This window comes from Rhincodon typus, chromosome 26 (genome assembly GCF_021869965.1).
Source record: "Rhincodon typus isolate 14 chromosome 26, sRhiTyp1.1, whole genome shotgun sequence".
NCBI lineage: Eukaryota > Metazoa > Chordata > Chondrichthyes > Orectolobiformes > Rhincodontidae > Rhincodon > Rhincodon typus.
The window spans coordinates 2,882,393-2,896,726 of record NC_063357.1 but is presented as its reverse complement, the minus strand read 5'-3'; the positions used below and the strand labels follow the sequence as shown (position 1 = coordinate 2,896,726).

At 42.7% G+C, this 14,334-nt stretch overlaps 1 protein-coding gene across 3 annotated transcripts in view; it reads right to left on the bottom strand.

Moving 5' to 3' along the window:
• Nucleotides 1-655: 655 nt before the first annotated feature.
• fam222ba (family with sequence similarity 222 member Ba) overlaps nucleotides 656-14,334 on the bottom strand; it is a 55,238-nt gene continuing 41,559 nt past the window's right edge. For all 3 annotated transcript variants that reach the window (XM_048612782.1, XM_048612781.1, XM_020512100.2), the window contains one exon: nucleotides 656-9,356. In XM_048612782.1, coding sequence (XP_048468739.1) covers nucleotides 8,017-9,339 — 1,323 coding nt within the window. In that variant the 5' untranslated portion in view covers nucleotides 9,340-9,356 and the 3' untranslated portion in view covers nucleotides 656-8,016. The remainder of the gene's footprint in view (nucleotides 9,357-14,334) is intronic.

Below are 14,334 nucleotides of genomic sequence, written 5' to 3'. Positions count from 1 at the left end.
TGGATAAACATATGGACGATAATGGAATAGTTTAGGTTAGATGGGCTTCAGATTGGTTTCACAGGTCGGCGCAACATCGAGGGCCGAAGGGCCTGTAGTGTGCTGTAATGTTCTATGTTCTATGAGCAAGAGTCTGGTATGACTCTTTAGTTCTGAAGGGGAGTCAGTGAACTTGAGATTCAGTCTTTCCCCACATGCAATGCCAGACTTGCTCAGTCTCTCCAGCACCAATGGTACTTTGTTTTTACTGCCAAAAAACAAGCTGACTGTTTGTGCGCTCTCTCATGTGGGATGTTCACCACATTTGACTAACAGTAATGATGGTGATCTGGAACCTACTGACCGAAATGATGGGTGCGAGAGTAGATTAAGTGGTAACATTAAAAAATAAAATTAGACACAAAGGGAAAGACTTGCAGAAATCTGGGGAAAGAACAATGAGGTAGAACAACTTTGATCATCAAGGAGTTGCATAGATAGTGGGGTAGATGGCCCCCCTGTACTGTATGGTTCTAGCTCATGAAATACCTGCTTCACAGGCATAAATGTGAGTCTCTCTCCCCTTCATTATGTAAGGCGGATGAGTTGAATTATTAAATATTTCACAATTGATAACTTTTAACCAACAACAACATTTACACAATGCTTGTGGGATGAAGCTTAATTTAATAAAACAAAAAAAACTAGTAAAAAGGAGGAGGAGTACCAGTGCAAGTCTCAAACTTTGAAATGCAACAGAAGAAGGACTGACAGTCAGTCTTGCTGGATGTTCAGGGAAGTTGGTGATGCGAGTGTGCACAAGTGGGGCTCATAAAAAAATGGCCACTCAAAAGGAGATCTGCCCAGAATTATTTTGATCCTCCAAAGGAAAAGAAACCTTGATCAACATTCCGTACTTTACTGATCAACAAGACTATATTTCTTGTTTATATGGCCTCAAATGTTCTAAACCTGAAGCTTTGTTCAGTGTGTCAGTGAATGCGATTTTTACAAATCATAATATAGAATGATTGTGTAATTCTATAAACGCAATGCTTCACCAATACATTTATCACCCTTCTCCAAACCCCACCTTCCTCCTCACAGGAAATATATATTCAAAACATATGGAAAAGAAACATTAGAGATTCAACAGGAGTGCTGGAACTACCCAGCAGCTGTGGTATGAAGAGACATTAATATCACAGACAACAATCCTTGATAAGGATGGAGACAAGACCCCTGTTAGAGTTTGTGCACAATTTGTCCAGTCCTGGGCTCCAGGTTAGTCCGTCTCGTTTAGAGCAAGTACTTTGACTATTTCCTATTTCCCGAATGTGGGACAGGATGCCCAACCTGCAGCCTTTCCTGTAAAAGCCCAGTTTCAGATCACCAGAAGCAAGCAGCCAGCCCCATCTCCAGCCTGGTTACCACACCAGCTTTCAAAAGATGTAATTTCAACATCTAAAGTAAGCTTTAGTTTAGATGTGCAAATTTTTTTATTCTTCAAAATGTAGTTCTACAATAGTATACAGCGTTTTCATATTGAATTTGATATATCTTCCAACAGCAAGAACTGCTCACCATCCACATTTCCACTTCTGAAAACATTGTAAAACATACACCAGTTAGTGTTGAGCTTTTCCCCGTGTGGAGGGAAAATTAAAACTTTTTAAAACCCTCTTGATTTTATTTTTACGAAATTAAGAAGCTAGGTCATACATTATGAAGTCTCAAAAGATCAGTATCAGACAAGTGACCATTTACCCAAATAAGACACTGGAGGGCTGCCTATGGGGGGAGGGGGGGGGGGGGGGGGCACATTCATGAAGGTGCTGATTGTTGCATTAGTCTACCCCTTATGAGCACCCTTGGTGTGTCTTAGTTTAAATTCAGTTTCTCGTAGCAATGAAACAAGAAATTGGTACTCTACAAATCACTCCTGTTAATTAATACTGGTTCAGCCCCAGCGCTAGTGTTAAGAGTTTTGGACAGAGTCAGAATCAGAGTCAGTTACACAGCTTCAAATGGTCATTCAAGCTGTCAACATGTTGGCAAATTTCTTGGTCCAGCAGAAGGAATAGCTTTGCCAATGGAGGCTGGGGAGGAGTCAGAAAGAGAGCTGCCACTACTCCCATCTCTGCTGACAACAGGGCTACCTAGAAATCTACAGGCTACGTTCTCTGCACACCTTGCTGACTAGAACAGTGCAGGGGCAGAAAAACAAGAGCATGTGTACAGGTCTCTGGGCATGAAGGACACACAGACAAAAATAAGGATGTGGTTTGGTGGAAGGGTTGCTGATTGTGATATCACACTAATTCAAAACAATTTTAAAAAGGATTCTCAAATTGGTAGAAAAGTTAAAATGGGATAAGTTTTAAAAACTTGACAGATATGGCTGTTCAGTGTCCGGGTGCAAGAACGAGTACAGACTGGTGAGCCGATGTAGCTCAGGTCAGCTGGATGGCATAATCCCAATCCAAAGAACACTGCTCAACAAGATCAGTCAATGGCAAAACACTAAAACAAAAAAAAAAGTTACATCAGTGGATGATTTTTAAAAAAAAAATCCAGTGGCACAGTGAGGTCAGCATCTCAGTGCAAGATACCAGACTGTATGAGGAGCTGGACTGGTGAGGGTGGGAGTCTAAAAGATACAGAGTTTCCAAAGAAATAATTCAAAGGCAAGGGAACTCAAGTACTTCATACAAAACATTTCTGTATATATGCCCAAGAAAGTGGGGTACAAATGCTTAAAAAAATGAAAAAAGGTGGCACCACCCTTTGGATAAGGGTTTTCAAAGTAGTGGCTCTGCTTCAGAAATTGGCACTCTCTCTACAGGTTTTGGCCTCAGCCTTTGTCCAAGTCCATGTGAAAATGCATCATCCACCTGTGCATATCTACTCCAAACACGTCCTATCCCTAGCTAGGTGCCCATCAGGTGCAGCTTTCCATCTGTAACTCCATCAACTGCAACGTCTTCTGCAGCCAGATCAAGTTTACCCGTAGCACGTATAAAAGCAGCTTATATTTATCTTTTAAAAGGAATACAGCAGCAGTCTCCTCCACAGTGGGCAAATGCAGCAAATAAATTATTCAGCCAAGCTCTGTGGAGGCACCCTTTTCACATTTCAGCAAAGAAAAAAAATACATGTTCATTAGAATCAGCACAGGGCAGTTAAAACAAAAATAAAAACATACTAAAAAGCTTCTTAAATTATCAGAACAGGCACAGGTTCCATAGCCGTATGGTCACTGGATACTGAAACCATTAAAACTATAGAAAACACATTCAATAAATACTCTTGGAAGTTGACACACTTACTTAGTTCCATTACCTCAAACTACTCCTGCCTCTGCCAGTAATACATCTAGAAATTGTCAACACTAGCTCTGGACACTCTTGAAGCTTGCAAAAGGTAATATTTGGAAGCTTAATCCACTGCTTTCTTCAAAGTTGAAGTTGGCAGATTAGTTCAACTTCACAGAACTATTGCTCAACTTTACTGAAATCCTGGAGGAAAAACAATCGTGCAATATGGGATTTCACACTCCCAGCAACATCACAGCACACCCTCTCTGCTGATATTCACAATCTCAGAAAAGCCTGTCAAGTGTCTGACACCCAAAACACACAATGAGAGAAATTGCAGAGAGACAGCAAATCCTTGTCTCCCATTGAATATTGTTTACAACCTAATTTTTAAATCTGTCGCTAAAGCTCCTTCGTCAAAAATCAAAAACACTGGATGGCACTTAAGCTGTTTTAGTAGGTCACAACTGTAAATGCTGCAAAATACTTTGTTTGGAGTAAAACTGATTTCTACAGCAAGGCCACACATTTACATACAGTCATTACCAATAAATTTGTGACAAAAATCAATTAAATTAGGACAGTCAGATGTTCTGTCAAGCATTACAGTCTAAATCTTGGTGTGCAGAGAAGCAACACCCCCCCCCCCCACCCGTCATGAGAGAAAACCATGTTATGGTCTTCAAGAAAGCACTAATTTTCATAGACAAAGCTATTTCAATCGCCCTGCTTCTGCTCAAACTTTGGCTCTATTACTACCACACCCAAAGAACATGACCATTTCTGTACTCTTTGCCAGAATGCTTTAACATATCAATATGAAGGGGACATGGGAAAGAGTGCTCTTCACTTGCCAATTTATACAGGATTGCCACTAAAACCAGCGACAGACTTGTAAATGCCAGTCTTCACAGGTCAAAACACTTGGCAGCCACAACTAAACTTTGAGATGGCACAATGTCATTGTGCAGTTGAGTGATGGACATTGGAAAGTTTCAGAAAAAGTTATTTGATACTGAAATCTAGTGACAATACTGAAATCTAACAGCAAAACAGATATTCTGCCATTTCAACCATAACAAAGTCTAAAAGTCTTCCAGCTAGAAAATGGGTCTCCATTAAATTCCGTTCTGAAAGCTATCCAACTTGGTGGAGAAAGAAAAGGATTGTATCAGAGACTATGCTCAACAATTGCAGTCATGATTGATCAGAGTGAATTGTTGGGAAGGACAGCTTGAAAACAGAACTTGAACAGTTCTCAAGAATCAGAAAGTTCTGCCTTTACTGATGTGCAGATACAATACAACTGAGTGTGAAGATCCCAAAAACAAAACTTTATCTATTAAGCAGCTCTTTTATGAAGTATTGTGGCTATTAATCTAATTTTTCAAAATTTATGGAACTGATTTTTCCTACAATGCTCATTCATTTCACAGGAGGGAAGGGTTCAAGAATGGTTTAGGAAAACAGTGTTACTTATTTTCTCAGAGTGTGCACATGTTTTGGGGATGGGGAGGGGGTTGGTGATGAGAAGTCAGCACAGAAAAAGGTAATAATAGAACGTGCTGCACAGTTACTAAACAGCCACCATCTGTGGACATTGTGAAGTGTTCCAACAGGCACCATTACAGTTTCTCTGGCAGCCTTAATGCTGCAGTACTCTCAATGATAACCTGACTGAGCTTTAACAGTAGCTCCAGTCACAAACATCTATCGCCTAACTAGTCAACATCAGTAAAGCTTTGAAGCCTCAAAAGGCTGTAGGATGAGGGGGACAAATTGTTTAAGCCCTGAACTACACACATCTAAAAATATTAAATAAAATATTTTGTCTGCTTTTTCTGTTGCTTAAGAGAACCTCGAGAATTATTGTTATCCACCAATAGCTTTGTGCTAAGAATGATGCCACCTTTCCAATTCCAAACCATTGTAAGTGCTCTGAAGGGAGCAAAGACTTAAGGCTTTTCAATGGGCTTTTGAGGGAGACCAATGACTTACAGATGTCAACGGCATCACTCGTACACAACTGCTGCTACTCAGACCCTCACTAACAGGCAACATTCATACAGAATTATTACACTTTTTTAAAGTTACAGTAGTATAGCAATATTCAGCCAGTGTATGGAAAAAGAAAAGTAAAACTGCATTCAATGCATTTGTTGCCAAACTTGTCTGCAATTAAAATAATTTGATAAAAGGCCTTTTTGCTCAAGGACCAGCAGGATAAAATACTTTAAGCCTTCCAGGTAGAGTAGTGATGAGAAGTATTTCATGGACATAAAATTCACAAGATGTATTCCTAGGTAACGTCTGATGGCTAGAAATAGCAGCTGCATAAAACAGATTATTCAGAATGACCCATTTAGTTGATAGGGTAGGGAAACAAAATCAAATATTTTCTGCAGTTAAAAGGTCCTCATGATTTCAGAGTTTAAAAAGGATTCTTTTCAATTTCCTCTCCCTTAAACCAAATTCACTCCTAAAGCCAATTTATGTTGAGAGCGAAACGTGTTTGCGTTAACATGCTTCTAGCACTTTTTACCATCAACTATTTTCCCTAGTGTTGGGCCAGACAGCAGGGGGCCATAGATTTTTTTTTAAAATCAACTTGTTCAGAGATGTTTGGGCACACCTCTGGAGCAGGTGGGACTTGAACTCAGGCCTCCTGGGTCAGAGGTGGGGAGGGACACTATAACTACATCACAAGCGTGTGTCCTGTTTCATATCATTTGACATTGTTGTGCATCACCGTAGAGACCGATTCATTCAACATCCACGAGAATTTACCAGGTGTCACTGAAGAGCAAGAAGTGTGGAGGTCTGCATAAAGCTACCCCAGGTCAGCTGCAGTGATTGGCAATACAACCTGGAACCTTTGCACCTGGTGGTTTGTGCCATGGGTGAGGATTCATCAATTTAAGACAAACTCAACGACAGGAAGAGATTTAACTCCCTAGTTTGTTGCTGACTAAATTCAGTGCATGACCCTCTAACAAAAATGGTGCTTTCTTCCCCAAAAAGTCATTCTTTTCATATGGACATCGTGAGCAAGGCCAGCATTTACTGACAATCCTCAGGTATCTGAAGGTGGTGTTCCTCCTGAAGATTTTACTCTTTCTAGCAATTTGAGATGCAACTGAGTGACTTGCTCAACCCCTCTTGGGGTGGGTGAAGCCAGAACTGCAAACAGGAACAGACCAGATAAAAACAGCAGGCCTCCATCCCCAACAGCACATGGGTGAACCAACTGGATTTTTAACAGAATTTCATGGTCACAACTATTATAAAACATACAGGCTGCAAGTCAGAAGTCTCATCCCAGCCACCCCAAACACTGCAGCTGCTCAAAAGGCAAATATTTCTAAACCTACAGAGACCAATGAACCAGGGACCAAGGCTTTCCGAGTAGATGGCAAGAAGTCTGAGCTGAAGGTTTGCAGTCAGACAGACATTTGGGCTTCAACTTCAAACTAAAAATGGTACCTTAATATTAATTGGGATAGTCCATGTCAAATCTTTCTGGATGAATACACTTTTTTTCCTAAAATTGCAGACTCCACAGCAGGCACTGAACAACAGGATGCAAATAATTAAGATGCTGCCCCTTAAAACATCTAACAGATGTTTACCACTTTAGGTAATGAGTAAGCTTTCCACAAAAGGATTCCGCGGAAGGTCACGCACCACACAATATAGTGACTCCACTGGTGTGATGGAACTTTCTGCCCCATTTCATCCTGAAAAACAAAACCGCCACCTGTACAGAGCTCTCCAGTAAGCTCCAGCCAGATGAAGGGAGCTGGTCTGTCTGATACAGAAGGGGTGAATACAGAGTGCTGACATTTCTTATCAAAGAAAACCACCATAAAATTCACTGTACTGTAATCTGCAGTGACAGTTCTTCATTTTGCTTTGAAACTGGGGCCTATTTTCATCCAAATCACAGGAAAAAAACAAACACAGCTCTGTAAATTTAAAATGAATTTTCAATCTGTCTGTTTTTCAGCCATAAACATCACTGAACATTTTTCCACCTAGTGACAGCTCTGCAAATGGATTATCTATCAGGGTTAAACAGAGTTCTGCAGTTCAGAGATTGCAAAGCCTGCAACAAACCAGCAGTACAAGTGGGATACAAGAGGAAAAGGAGGGGTTTGGGAATCACTAAAAATTGTGAGCACAAGCCACATAACCTGCAGTAGGAAAGCAGTACAAATGGAGATAAAAAGAATACTCAAATACACAGTATTCTGACACACTGTGGTACAAAAGGGGTTCCTACGCTGCTCAACAACTGCTAATAGGGACAATTCTGTGTCATTTTACACTAAAAGCCTTGAATGCCTGTGGGTGATGCATGGACACATGCCAGATAATTGAGCAGCTGCCAAAAGCTCTTCACACTCCTCACTTCAACAGAGATTCTGGAACTGCAGATGTTTTTTGCAAGATTGCATCTGTTTTGCATTCTTTCCCCTCCCTCTAATCCTGTCACTGAAACCAGTTTCTAATCACACATCAAGGTGGTGGTTAGACACTGACTTCAATCTTGCAGAAATAGCCTTCCTCGCACCAAAAGCGAGAGAAAAAAAAATTGCCAAAGAAGTGTTTTCCAAATGAAAAAAAAAACAGACAAGTTTGGCAAAGGCATTAACACAAAGAACATAATCAAAAATTGCTGTTAAGACTGACTAGAGCACCACAGTTACTTGAACCCAGTTCATCTGTACACAGGGTGATGAACATGACTATTCTGATTAAGATTTGGTTCTGGACCTCGGCTGATGGGGGGCCTGTGGATCTTCCCCAACATTCCCATAGTCTGGTCCCTAAAGCAGGAGTTCTGGTAGTCCCCACCCAGGTAGTCCACAGTCTGCAGGACATTTGTTTGGCTGGAGGAACCAGCTCCAGCTCGAAAGGGAGTCCCCACCACACAGTCCACTGGGCCAGAAGCTCCTCCATGAAACACCATGCCAAGGTCCTGGGACCCAGAACTGTCGCTGTTGGGAGTCGGAAGGATGTTGTTCCATATTGGTTGGAAGTACTGCCCGTTGGAATATGGCAAAGCCCCCTGGATTCCATTGACTGGGGGAGACGGCGACAACTTATCGCCAGGAACCCTCAGGTTGTAAGGCTGGCCCAGGTACAGCTCGGCAGGATAACTCAACGTCTTGCTGGTGAACCCTGCGGCAGAAATCTCTCTGTGAAACTTGTTGGGATACCCAGTGCCAGCAGTGTCTCTGGTCAGATGTTGCAACTGTGCCAGCTGGTGCTGGTGCCATGTGGCAGAATCTGTGTCATTCTGGTAGGCTGCTTGCATCCTGTTCATATTGCCCATGGCAAAGCTGCCAGGAGCAATGGCTGTCATGGTGATGGCTGGGTCCCCTGGATTCACAATGCATGGGGGCAGGTGTCCTGGCACACCGCGACCCGACACCCTAGTGCTGGCGTGAATCAACACATTGCGGCTGATGGGGCTAGGGTTGGCGATCTGTCCCTCACAGACTGAGGTAGTGGTAAGGCCCGCACTGGCCTGGCACATCTGGTATATCTGGTGCACAATGCTGTTCAAGTCAGAGGGCCTGTTCTGCTGCAGGTTAGCAGCCATGGAGAGTGGAATGGTTGAGGTAGACACCGTGATGTTGGGAGGGGCATCCCCGTCGGGGCGCATCTTCCGGTATCCATGTAAACCTGGTTGCAGCAGCATGTTTTGTGGGTGGGATAAAGTGCTAGGTGCAGCGTAGGGAGCAGACGGGGGATTCATGTCTGGCAGCAACCTCGCGCGGGTTCCGTCAAAGTCTTTCACAATCCTCTTCGTGGGCAGCTTGACGATTGCAAGTAAACCACGGTTAGAGCTGGCCTGAGAAGGGTAAGGGCTGAATCGCTGGCCCAAAGTATCCAAACCGTTCACCGTACGACGAAGGTGTTTTCTTTGTGGTACTTTGACACTATTTGGAAAGATTTTTATGGTAAGTGGATTGTTGGCAACTTTCTTAGCATATGCATCCAATTCTGCTGGGGTTGGGTACTGTGCAGATCTCATCTTCTGTGTATTTTCCCCTAGGAATGGAAAAAGAGACACATGTTAGTGACCTAGGGGATCTTCAGTGTTACATATAATCATTGATCTGGTTCTGGCTAATAGGTTACAAAGCACTTATTGGGGGAACAGCATTTGAAATCATTTTCCCCGCTAAAAAGAGAAAAAAAAATGATTTTAACCTTCCTAGTTCTAATACAGGGCTTCAAAAAAGTGAAAACCTGGAAGAATTGGACTCTAAGTAAAAGAGCGGGGGCTTTCCATGCAGTCAACAGCTCTGTTGATCACATTCTTGCCTGATCCAGAAGCTTCCAGCACACAGTCTCCAGGCTGACAGTTCACCATCATACTTGGGGGAGTGCTACCTACTGCCATATATGCTGTATGATGCACAAGACATTATACAGAGGCCCTTGTTCCACTATCAGGTGGTAAAACAGCTGCCACATTTCCTACAATCCACCTCAGCCAGTCTAAGGCCATGAAAATGCAGTGAAAATTCTAGTTTCTTTACATCTTCTATAATTAAGGCTTCACCCTTGCCTCATTTATTGTCTTCTCCTCACTATCCCCAATAATCTCTCAAACAGCATCTTGAATATTCTTTCCTCAGTGCTCAAAGTCCAATCTACTTCCTACTGTTGCTTGCAGCTCTTGGGTCCTTAGTTCCTCCTACAGCATAACAGCTTCAAGCTCAGTCACCAAATCACTAATATTCTCAACAGCAGGAGACCACACACTGATCCTTGAAGCTACACCTGGGTTCTACAATTTAAAAGGAGTTGGGGAGAAACTAGAAAATAAATTGTATTTGGAAAGTTTAAAAACCAATGAGAAATTTTTCTTCAGATTAACTTAATAAAATCATTCGACAGTAGCAACTAAGAGTCAGATTATTCAATAAACTACATAAAAAGGTCTCCTGCTTCCACCTAGGTCACTGGAAGAATAACACATTACTCTCCAGTCTTGTGGATAGGTACGTTGTCACAATGTGTCAAAAGTTAATTCCTCCATTTGCTTCTCACACTGTGTCTCAGACCCTGGCCAGTGATTCTGATTTCACTTATTGAGCAGCCAAGATCATTTATGATCTTCCCTCTAGCAAATTCTTGACATCCAAGTTCTGCCCCATCAATATTTCAAGATTGGTGTGAACAAAGCCTTAAAATAATTAACACAGGACAGAGTGAGACAGGAAATTATTTTGGAGGTGAAATGACCTCCTGATCAGTGACAGGGAGATGCAATAAGAAGCACTCACACCAGATTCCAGTCAATTAAAAACAGCTATTCAGGCTGCAGTGCAAGTACTGTTGGCGTCAGCCTGTCGTGAGGACTCAATACTCCATTTAGTGATCATGGGGACAAAAAAAAAATCAAGTTTCAGATTTAAAGAATCATGCTGCGGGGACAAATTGGTTTGCAACAGCTCATACCTGAAGCACGATAATAGCATATGCAGAAACCACTATGAGCCATTTGCAGCACAGCACTGAATGTAGGGTTTGATCCATGAACATCGTGCTAATGTGGGTGCAATGCTTTAATCTGATAATGTAACTGCCCTGAAGCGTTTGAACTGCATGTTATGTTTTATGAACTGCTTTGAGAATTAGTGTTATGAACAGAGTCTTCACCGTGCAGTGTTGCAGAAGCTGGCCAAAATGGAAATTAAACAGCAGACTAATAAATAGATAAGGACAATTTCTTTACTCCAGGGAAATCTCCAGCTTCAGTACCCAATTAGGACATTAGCTGCTAGTCTCCGTGCATGCAAACTGTGGTGCAGTAGCGTGCTAGCCAGAGTACAGAATCAGAATCCCTACCAGTGCGGAAGCAGGCCATTCAGCCCATCAAGTCCACACTGACCTTCTGAAGAACATCCCACCCTGACCCAACCCCCCTGCCCTATCACCGTAACCCTGCATTTCCCACGGCTAATCCACCTAACCGGCACATCTTGGGACTGTGGGAGGAAACCAGAGCACCCAGAGGAAACCCACACAGACACAGGGAGAACATGCAAACTCCACACAGATAGTTACCAGAGGCTGGAATCAAATCCAGGTCCCTGGTGCCGCCCCAGAAGTTCCTGCTTCTACCAGTTGAAAAAGTAGAGATTTCCTGGTAGGAGGGCCATCTGCACTAGGTTAGAATGAATAAGTCAGGCTATTTTAGGATAGATTTAAACTCTTCCCAACATGAGTTCAAATCATGACAATCTCACTGAAAAGCAGCAGCAGCTTTGGTAGCTGGTGCTCAGTACTGGGGATTGAAAAAGGGAGGAAACCTGTACCTCAGAGACCACCGGTTAGGACCAAATCTTCCAACAGCAGATCAAAAGGGCGAAAGTATGGAAAACCAGCACTTTTGTTTTCAGTAATCCTCTAATGAGGAAGGTATTAGCATGGTTATAAAAAGGAGGAAAGTGGCACTGAGATATTTTTGATATCCCGTGAAGTGAGTGTCAAAATGCTTTAAATAAAACAATGGAACCTGAATCTAAACAGGCTGAGATCCCCCGGGTAATGATTTACTTAAGTGACTGAAAGATCAAAATGATCCTTATGGAATCCATCTGCAGAATGGAAAACTGGCAAAATAAATGCCACAGTTCCCAGCTTTCAGGAAGAAAAGTAGTTTAGCCTCAATAATTCAAGCAGGTCGGAGAACACCAAGCCATTGGGGCAAGTCCCTGTGACGTATTCTCATGTCGCTTCAAATCTACTCCCATTAATACCTTCAGTAGTACTTTGTACTCGCATTACATAATGCAACAAAATTCCTCCAAGCAACTTAGTTTGGATGGACAAAAATCTATAATATTGCCCTTACTGCTGTGCATTCAATTCAAATAGACCTGTTACAAAGATACCATGCCACCAGACTTCACTGAAGTGTTCAAGACACCGCTGTGATGCCTTTTGTATCTTCCCGTTCACATGATAACAAGAAACAGTGCAGAATTAACTAGGGTAAACCAACAAAGCATTCACATCACCAACAGATGTTGGAGTTGGCAAATATCAGTACAGAAACTCAATATCCCTTTACTACATGGGATGGAATGTTCAACAATTTACACTAGAACCCTTGTCTAGAACAACAGAAAGGGAGGCAACAAGACATTTGTCAACTCTTAGAGTAATTCTCCAAGCTGGCAACTGGTTGTGAAGCAGACTCAACTCATGCTGGTTTCATTTTTAATTTCAGACAGCAGAATGCTTGGACAAGCTAGGTCCTTTCCAGCCAAAACTGGCATTAATGGAAATGACTCCAGGGTTTTATGCTGTAACCAGATGCCGCTTGCCAACTTCAATCCTGCATTCATTGCAGGCACTGAAACCATTACAGTTTTAAATTTGGAGAGGGAACAGATAAATCATGGCTCTTTACCCTTCCTGAAGAAGAGTCCCAGCCCGAAACGTCAGCTTTCCTGCTCCTGTGATGCTGCCTGGCTTGCTGTGTTCCTCCAGCTCCACACTGTTATCTCTTTACCCTTCCTCCCTTTTTACAAGAGGGAATGATTAAACATTTTACACACTCACTGACCGCACACTGCCAGCCAGGGCTCTGTGGATAGCATTCTTGCCCGAGTCAGATCAAGAGCCATCCCTCTTGACTTGAGCATAAAAGCCAAAGTTAAGCAGCACAGAGAGTCATGTATGTTGAAGGCACTGTCTTCTGAATGAGGTATTAAAGTGAGGCCTTGCCTGCTCTCAAGTGTAAAAGATCTCATGGCCACTATTTAAAGAGCAGGAAAACTCTCCCCAGTAACTTTTTCGACATTTATCCCTCAACTGACATTATAAAGAAGCCAATTATCCCATCATTATCGCTTGCTGCTAGTGGGTATTCTGAACACAAAACACCACCAAAAGTGACTAGTCTTCAATAAATACTTCATTGACTGTAAAGTTCTCTAGACGTGTCCTGTGGCAGCAAAAAGGAGCTAAAGAAATGCAACTGAGTTGTTTTCCATGTTTCTCAAATGCCCTATGGTGCCATTTACGAGAGTTCAGATAAATCAGCTAGAACTGGACATGGGATGAGAGGATGGATGGCAGAAAGTAATGTGGATCAGGTTATGGTGTTAGGAATGATGTGGGAATGGAGTATGGGCTGAAGAATAAACATACAAGTTAAATCAAGAATAGGGTTTTATGCAGTTGAATATACAATTCTAGAAGATTGTAAAGACAAGGTGCAGCACATCCATGAAGACATGAAAACAAAATTTATGCACAGTTCTGAAATGTTGAATAAGATCAAATTTTCAGTTTGAAAGCTTCAACCTTTTCCACACATGAAACTAATGATCAACCGTTCTACACAAACCAAAACTACACCGACATCATGCTTGCCCAGAACAAAAAATCATATCCTCCCTTTCAGTTGGATTGCCAAAAAGGAAACAATGCATCCTTATCAACAAATTCTCTGACCCATTTAGGAAGCTGATACTTGCTGAGCCCAACCAACATTATTCACCTTTGTTCCCCTCTATCCACACATCAACGAATACCGCTCACGTTCGGACATAGAGCAGTTTTTCCGCTGCCTCCGCCTCCATGCTTACTTGTTTAACCGTGAACCTAACCGCCCCCTCTACTGACCCCTTCTCCCGCTTCCAACACACCCCCTCCTCCTGGACACCACCCCAAGGCCTCCCACCCTCCCTCGACCTCTTCATCTCCAACTGCCGTAGAGACATCAATCGCCTCAACCTCTCCACCCCTCTCACCCACTCCAATCTCTCCCCCGCAGAACGTGCAGCCCTCCGCTCCAATCCCAACCTCATCATAAAACACGCGGACAAGGGAGGTGCAGTTGTAGTATGGCGCACTGACCTCTGTATCGCCGAGGCCAGACGCCAACTCTCTGACACCTCCTCCTACGGCCCCCTTGATCATGACCCCACCCCCGAGCACCAAACCATCATCTCCCAAACCATCCACAACCTCATCACCTCAGGTGACCTCCCACCCATGGCTT